Genomic DNA, 8637 nt, shown 5'->3' with positions numbered 1-8637 from the left:
GGGTTCCTGTGTAATGGGTAAACACACATCCATGGTGTGACTAAGGTCACTCACCCAGCCTGAGGTCACGTCCTCTCAACATGAATCAACACATAGGCAGAAAGTTGATGTAAACACTTCTCCATGTTATTGCTTTGTTTTTTTTTTCCTGATGTATTGAAGCCTGGACTGATTTTTATAGACTTTATGTTGTTCCTCAGATTCTATGATTTCCCTGCTGCCCACTCACATCCTACATAGGGTCGATAACCTGCACTGGCCCTGCCTTATCTGCCCTCTGGACCCCAGGACAGTGTGCCAGCACACACCAGCGCATTACAAACGATTTCAAAGTATTTCTTATCCCAACATCTCAGGGTAGCGTGGTGACTGAGACCACCTGAGGGCTCTGCACATTAGGAGACCTGGGTGACTAGAAGAACGAAAGGATGGCCGTGTTTTGGGCAGCACTTGCAGGTGGACTGCTCTTTGCTTTGCTGTTACTTGGAGCTGAGGGTCAGGGGAACACACGGGGTAAGGTATGTTCACTTTCAAAGGAGGGTTAATTCAGTTCTATGCGTTTCGTTTCATCTTAACATACTCTATCTAATCTGTATAAAAACTAAAACAATAAATAAAAAAAGATGGACAGTAATGCAAATATTGCATGTAAATGTTCTGTATGCATTGTGTTTTGATACACTTTTTCTTTTCTTTTCTTTTTTGTATTTGAAACACTTAAAATGTTTAATTACACATATTAACCTAATTGTTCCTGTAGGTCAGCTTTTCTCAATCACTCTTAAATATATACTTTTTGACAGTGTAGCTTGTATCATTTTGTTGTTGTCTCCTGCATGATTCCTAATATAACAGTACTGTGGATGACAGCGGACCATTGACTGTGTAAAATATGGACAGCCTATCTGTCTTAGACTTTCAATCAGTCTGGCAAAGCTGAGTTTACTTTTAGGGGTTAGAGTTAAAATGTCAGCTATAAAGTTGCCTTTAATACTGGCAGCTGCCTGCCTAAATGTATTGAAATAATCCAAACAAAGCAAGAACTGCAATACCTTTGAAGCTCAGAGAAAAACAGACTCGACACGACAACACACATGTAACCAAGGCCAAGCTTGAAAGCCTCTCGTTTGTCTGGGCCTTATTTTACCCTGGTATTACATCCAGAGACTGCTGCACTTTGCAGGCCATTGGGACATCCACAGCACGACCAGGGGCTTGTTGCAACCCTACCCGCCACTCTCGCCACATCTACCCCTTACTCTGCCCTGCGGTGTGGATGTTATTTCTTCAACAGATTATTTTCCCATGCCCATGGTAATATGCAAGGGCATCCAGAACATCATCTACATCTTATTTTAGCTTACTACTTTAGCATATTTGGCCCAAATATGCCAAAAAGTTCTGCACAGTACTGTACTTATCATTTGTTTTACGTGTGTTGAGGAGAGAGAAAAAAAAACAAGCAGGTGTGATAAGAAATAACATTTGAATTCTGGTCATATGGGCCCTGAAACTACAGTGCCTAAAAAAAGTATTCACCCAATTGGATGTTTTTCCCTTTTATTGATTTTATAAATCAATCATGGTCAATATAATTTGGCTTTTTTGACAAAAAAAATGCAAAAAAACAAAAAAACCACTCTCATCAATGTCAAAGTGATAACAGATTTCTAAAAAGTGATGTCAATTAAATGAAAACATGTCTTGTAAAATAAGTGCATAAATATTCACCCCCTTCAAGTCAATATCTAGTAGATGCATCTTTGGCTCCAATCACAGCACTGAGTCTGTGTGGATAGGTCTCAATCAGTCTTGCTCAACCACACACTGCAATTTCATTTAATTCTTCTTTGCAAAACTGCTCAAGCAGCACAAATTCTCTTCTGGATTGAGGTCTGGGTTTTGACTGTTCTACTCCACAATAATTATCTTGTTGTCTAAAACCATCTCTGTGTAGCTTCCGCTGTATGCTTCAGGTCATTGTCTTGCTAGGAAGCAAATCTCTTCATTAGCAGCAGTTCTCTTGCAGTCTGCGTAAGATTGTCAACCAGGATTTTTCTGAATTATGTCGCATTCATTTTTTCTTTACCTCTACACGTGGTTCAGGGCTGGCTGCAGAGAAGCATCCCCACAGCATGATGCTGCCACCACTGTGCTTTTAACTTATAAAATTAGTAAAAGGGAAAAACATCTAAGGGGAGGAATGCTTTTTATAGTAACTGTATTTTGACCACTTTGTGAAACTGTTTGAGAAGCTGTCTTACTAGCAGTGCCTTTTCCTTTAACAGTATTGTATTTTTAAATAAGCACTGGAATAAATTAGCTACTGTGAAAATGACTGCATATTTACAGTGCTTAACAAATTGATTAGACCACCACCCAAAGTAAGGTTTATGCCACAGCCGCCCTAAATTAACAGCATTGGTAAAAATTGGTAAAACCAAAATCATTTTTTATGTTTCTGCAATGGCTAATACACCAATATGTAGAAGCTCTTTAACCCAAATGATATTTTTAATGCTAAAATATAATCATTATTGTTATCCATGAAGAAAAAACTGAAAAAATAGTAAAGTACATTATTATTTCTTGATTGATTAATATGTCAACTTATAGTTTTTTACTTGCATTCCTGGATAGAAAAATTAGTTTTAGTGGTTGAATGTTATGCTTGATTCATTTCTGACTTCTCAGAGAAGCCCAGTTAGCCGGCTCAAATTTGGGTGTAAAAAGGTGAATTCAGTTTGAAATTCCTCATTCCTAGCTCACTGAAAATGAAAGAGTCCGCATTAAAGCACTTCATGATGCTGGATGGTCTCTGAGACAAATATGACAGGTGGTCTAATAAATTTGTTAAGCACTGTACATTGACACATCTTGTTGATATGTTAATACATGTGCCCTATTTAAATACAATAAGTTCATAGATACATAAAAATTAGTAATAAAGGTTTATTTTTGTAAAAACAGCCTTTATATCTTTTATGTTTTATTGTTTTTAGTGATGAGCATAGATAAAGTGCAGCTTTGCATAAAATAATTAAAATTCCTAGCAACAGCATGCTCTTCTGATCATTTGCTTAGACTTAGAACTTTGCTCTGTTTGTGGGTGGACAAATAAGCCAAGTATGTTTCTGCCTCAGTGAAGGATGTTTCAGGATTATCTGTCAGTGTTTATTTATTACAGCCAGATGTCAAAGGACTCTCCTGTCAGTCACTCCACTTTATTTTTCTCCCTAATAACCATTTAAAAACCAGAGAACATCATATGCTTGTTTAGGGTGTTGATTTTTCAGATAGTTATGGTGTTAAACTGATGGATATGATAATGAAGCACAAAAGCAGGTGTTTAATGAATGTGAACTGTGTTCAATTACAGTCTAACATGATGGTTTTTCTTAAGTGAGTTCATGATGAACATTGTGTCCTTTAGAATGAAGTATCAGGCAGTGCGACCATCTATCTGGGCCAGAAGAGAGACATCTGGAGGCCACTGATCCACACAACAGTCAACCTCAGTGAGATCAACAGGTAGGCCAGCAGGAGAGAACCACTGCCTATCAGCTGGTCCATGAATTTTACCCACATTTAGCTCCCCCATAATGCTGCCTTTCCAATCTTTTAACCTTTTTATCCCTCTAGCTGTTACAAAGTACTCTTGGTTGGTGATAAGATTAAACAAGCAACCCTTGAAAAAGTACTAAAAACAATTAAACTGATTTAGTCTCTTCTTATGTCAAGCTATGTCCACTGAATAAGAATCTGCTTTGTCTGCTTTTCTGTTTTAAGTATCAAATCATCCTTCCAGCTACGGACGTTTGACCCAGAGGGCACTGTTTTCTATGGAGACACCAAAAGAGGGGAGGACTGGTTTGTTTTGTCTCTGAAAGATGGGATGCCATTAATGCAAATCAGCAAAGAAGGAATGCTCATCAGTGTGGCAGGCAGACCCAAGCTTAATGATGGGAAATGGCACACAGTGAGTCACCAGGGTGGTTCAAAATACCAGATAATAGAATGAAATGTTATTATGTACTTAAAAATATAAGAATCAATGCTAACCCCTAGTCTAAATGTCCTTGTAAAGTGTCACAACTACGAGAATTATCATACAGTGTGCAGGACATGAGTTGTGATGCAGCAAGTTTTACTCTGATTCTCCATGTGCTCCTGGCGCCACCAAGCTGGAGGTGAGCAACCAAGGGAAGTTTGTGATTCTAGAGGTGGATGGCTCCAGTGCACTGGTGGTGGGCATGCAGCCCAAATATGAGGAGGTGACTCTCTCAGGTGAACTCAGACTAGCTGTGGGAGGAGTCCTGATCAACACAGAGAAGTTGATTGTTCAGGTATAGTGTGTCTCTCACCCATCTGTATGTTTAACAGATCTAATGAGATATTTTGTCATGTTTCTGTCCAGTGTGCATCAACATGATTCTGGAAAAGCTTTGCATATTTCTTTTCTTGGTCCCCATAATGGCTTTGAAACACAGGGGACATTAGCATGGACTTTCATGATCGGAACAGGTACAGTCCCTATGAAAAGTATTCATCCCCATGGATGTCTCACCCTTATTTGATTTTATAAATCAATCGTGGTCAATATAATTTGGCTTTTTTTAACAAAAGAAATACAAAGAAACCCCCTTTAATATCAAAATAAAAACAGATTTCTATAAAGTAATGCCATTCAAATAAAAATATGTAATGTAAAGTAAATTATTGCATAAATATTCACCCTCTTTAAAGTTACTTACTTATTTTAGCAGAGGTTGGTGCTCGTCATCTCACAGTTAGTGAAATGGGGATCACCTGAGTGCAGTGAATGTGTCTCAAGTGATAAAGGTACCTGTGTCTGGAAGGTCCAGTCATTGGTGAATCAACATTCCTGGCTACCATTACACCATAAAAATGTAGGAACACACCATAAACCCCACAGATGAGGTTAGTTAAAATAGTATAAGTCAGGGAATGGATACAAAAAAATGTTTCCAAAGCCCTGAACATCCCCCAGAGTTCAGTTGAATCCATCATCAAGAAATAGAAGAAATATGGCACATGTCTAAATCTGCCTAGTTTAGGTCGGTACTGAAGAAGTTAAAAGCTTCAGCAGCTGAGATGGGAGAGACTCTGTGTACAACTGTTACCCGGGCAACGAGAAAGCCACTGTTGAAAAAAAAAAAAAAAATTCAAATCCTATCTAGAGTTCGCTAAACGGCATGAGGGAGACTCCATGGTCAAGCTGAAGAAAGTTCTTTGGTCTGATGAGACCAAAAGGGAGCTTTGTGGCCAGACAAGACACAAAAGACTGCACATCACCATAAACACACCATCCCCACTGTGAAGCATGGTGGTGGCAGCATTATGCGTGGGGATGCTTCCCCACAGTTGGCCCTGGAAGGGGATGATTATTCATCATGATTGATTTATAAAATCACTAAAAGGGTAAAACATCCACGGTGGCTAATAGTTTTCTGATACAGTACAGCACGGTACAGTACGGCACGGTACGGCACGGCACGGTACGATACGATACGATACAGTATGGACCGGTACGGTATGATACGATACGGTACAATATGGTACGATACAATATTGCATTGATATCCACGGGATATGTTTTTCACATCCAGCTGGCCAACAGTCCAATCAGAGCAACAAGATATATGATTTATTGGTTGGTTTGGCCAAAGGAATTACATTACCACTTACACCAGCTGGACAGGCAACCACTATTTTTGTTTGCTATCAGTGAAGACAGATGGTTATCAAACTTGTCGAAGTTGGTTGGGAGAAGAGCAAAAATATCTTTTCAACCAAGTTCTTTTAATAAAGAAATGTCTATTTCTGATATAATTGCTTCTTAAGCTACATCCATGCTAATCTCTTTGCTGGTTGCCATGTTTACAGGCTTGCAGTACCATGTGAACCACATCCTAAAACTACTGTCTCGTTCTCCTAGGAACAAGAGTTTCAGCTTGAAGCTTTGCAAGACAAATTTGCCTGTTGTCAGACATGGAACCTGGCTAATCCATCAGTTTTGCATGGTAATGGTATGGTATGGTATGGTATGGTGTCATATCATATCGTATCACATCCTATCACATCGTATTGTATCCTATCCTATCCAATCATATCATCATATCATCGTATCCTATCATATCATTAAATCGTATCGTATCATCATATCATATCATCATATCATCTTATCTTATCGTATCATCGTATCGTATTGCATCGCATTGTATCATCATATCATCGTATCGTAATGTATCATTATATCATCGTATTGTATCGTATTGTATCATATCATCGTATTGTATCGTATGGTATCGTTGTATCATAATGTATCATCATATCATCATATCATCGTGTCCTATCGTATCGTATCATCGTATGTATCACATCATACTGTATCGTATCATCGTATTGTCTGTATTGTTAAGGTTAACATCTTACTCTTTTCCTTGAAGTTAAACTTCCTTTCGAGACACATTACCAGACTGACCTGTTGTTTTTAATGCAATCAGCTCAAAAGATTTTAAGGGACACATATCAACAGATTTTTCATTGAAGCAACTTAGCAGCTCAACTTGCTCTCCAAGACAGTTTGGTTTTATTAAAATCCTGGTCAGCAGGCCTTGAGTTTTTCTTCTTGTATTGCATTCTGGTAAATTAAGGAATCCTGCCTCCACTGTTCAGGATGTCTTCTTGTGTGACTGCTGACAAACTTATGAGTCTACAAAGAGTTTTTTGTTGTTTATTCTAAGGAACTGCGACCAGAAATGCCTCTCTTGCATGAATTAGGGTCAACATTTGGTCAGCTATTCTTAGGAACAAAACAGATAGTAGGGTCAGTACAAAACAAACAGAATAGCACTGTCGGGATTTGGATTTTAATCTTTAGCCACCAATTGAGGCACAATGTGTGTTAAAATTTAGCATAAAAATGTTGAACTTTACTGCAAATGCTCCTGCCTTTCTTACCATTTATTTAAAAGCTGTTTGTTTCCATAAACACATTTTTGCCACAGTATGAGCCTCAAATGGACGCATGTGTGCGGGAAGGCAGCTGGCTAAACCTCAGCGTCCCCTGGGAGGCCGAGGCGGAGGAGCTCTGGCCCTGTTACCAAAATGTCCAACCTGGCAGCTACTTCCCTGGCACTGGATTTGCCATTTTTAACACCTCAGGTGGGAACACTGCACTCGTTATACAAGCCTCATGCATTGTGCTATCCTGGGTTTCAGTGTTGCATCTTTTTCATTCATGTTATTCTACATATAATATTGGTGAGTAAATCTTGCACTCCACAGATTTCCCCATAGAGGCAGATGATGGGGTTAAATTTGAACTTTGGGGAGATTTTATTGAGATGGATGGGACCATCTTTAGCATTAAGGCTCCTGGGCAACAGCTCATGTTCTCTTTGGTGGCCAATAATAACACAAAGGTATGCACGAAAACCAAACATTAGTCCAACTGAATCATTTCTAGCATCTGTTTAAAGCTGCTCATGACTATCTAAGGAAGACTTGTGAATTTATTCAATAATGTCAAGTTTTTATTCTCTTTTTTTTATAAAATTGCAGGAGGTAACACTCACTCTCGGTACAGAAAAAATAAGTATGAAAGACAACTTCAAGAGACTGGAAATAACATTCCATACAGATTTAATGCAAGTGGTTCAAGATGGAGATGAAACAAGGACTAATAGGCTCCTCATCAGTCCAGTGAGCCAACCTGATTATTTGACCTCATGGATGCAGGGTCATCTTTCATTTGGTGGACTGTTAGGTGAGATGTAACACTGATTGTGTGCAGAGTTTTCCTTCAAATGTGATGTAAAAAAAACAATCAAAGCACATAGTTGATTAATAACTGATGCCTTTCATGGAGCTTGTTGATTGTTTGTCTCATTTTCACTTTTCAGGTGAAGGTGAGGACCCTATGGGCTCTCAATTTCTGACAGGCTGTCTGGAGAAGATCCAGGTTCAAGGGAGGGATCTGGACCTTGATTTAGCTATCAAACACCCGTCAGTCTCCTCTCACAGCTGCCCTGCATAAACCATCACAAGTATGCAAAGGTGTTTAACCAGAGAAGGACTTTGGATCAAGTTGATATTAAAATATAATGTGTGGGAAGAACAAAACTCCTAAAATTTCAGTATACAAAGTAAAATGAATCAAAACCACTGATTGTCATTCTCTAGTTAAATGTGGTGTTCCTTACAGCTGTGCTTTAACATGAGGAGAGTTTATACTCAAATTATCTTTAAGGCCATTTTATCTCCATCAGTCCTTTTGGAAAGAAAAGGAGGGCAAATTGCAGGGATGTAAGTGATTTGTGACCTTTGTACATGCATGTTTCTAAATAAAATCCCATATAAAAGACATTTATGAGCATTGATCAACCTCTGCATTGCTGCAATAGTGCTTTGATAAGATTTTAAACTTATTCAACACTTGAGACAATCACTGAGTATATGTGAGGCATAGACCAGAGACATGGCTCCCTCTAGTGGATCCAATGTTACACTCATGCCATTCACACCTACTGAACATTAAAATAAAACGTGAACATCGACAAATCATCAGGGGTGGAAAGTGACTGGTTACAATTACTCAGATTACTGCAATTG

At 38.7% G+C, this 8637-nt stretch overlaps 1 protein-coding gene across 1 annotated transcript; it reads left to right on the top strand.

The window, feature by feature from the left end:
• The first annotated feature begins 290 nt into the window (after positions 1 to 290).
• On the top strand, positions 291 to 8389 carry shbg (sex hormone-binding globulin). The gene is made up of 8 exons (XM_041779726.1): positions 291 to 518; positions 3434 to 3531; positions 3790 to 3979; positions 4185 to 4346; positions 7032 to 7188; positions 7312 to 7448; positions 7588 to 7792; positions 7929 to 8389. The coding sequence occupies exons 1-8, from the start codon at positions 429 to 431 to the stop codon at positions 8060 to 8062; spliced, it is 1173 nt and encodes a 390-aa protein (XP_041635660.1). The 5' UTR covers positions 291 to 428; the 3' UTR covers positions 8063 to 8389.
• Positions 8390 to 8637: the final 248 nt, after the last annotated feature.

Source organism: Cheilinus undulatus, linkage group 22, assembly GCF_018320785.1.
Source record: "Cheilinus undulatus linkage group 22, ASM1832078v1, whole genome shotgun sequence".
Classification (NCBI taxonomy): Eukaryota; Metazoa; Chordata; class Actinopteri; order Labriformes; family Labridae; genus Cheilinus; species Cheilinus undulatus.
This window is presented reverse-complemented; position numbering and strand designations above follow the sequence as displayed.

Coding starts and splice junctions, on each gene's coding strand:
- shbg (XM_041779726.1), top strand. CDS start 429: ATGGCCGTGTTTTGGGCAGCACTTGCAGGTGGACTGCTCTTTGCTTTG. Junction 4,347..7,031: donor CAGAGAAGTTGATTGTTCAG/GTATAGTGTGTC, acceptor TTTTTGCCACAG/TATGAGCCTCAAATGGACGC. Junction 7,793..7,928: donor TTCATTTGGTGGACTGTTAG/GTGAGATGTAAC, acceptor TTCACTTTTCAG/GTGAAGGTGAGGACCCTATG.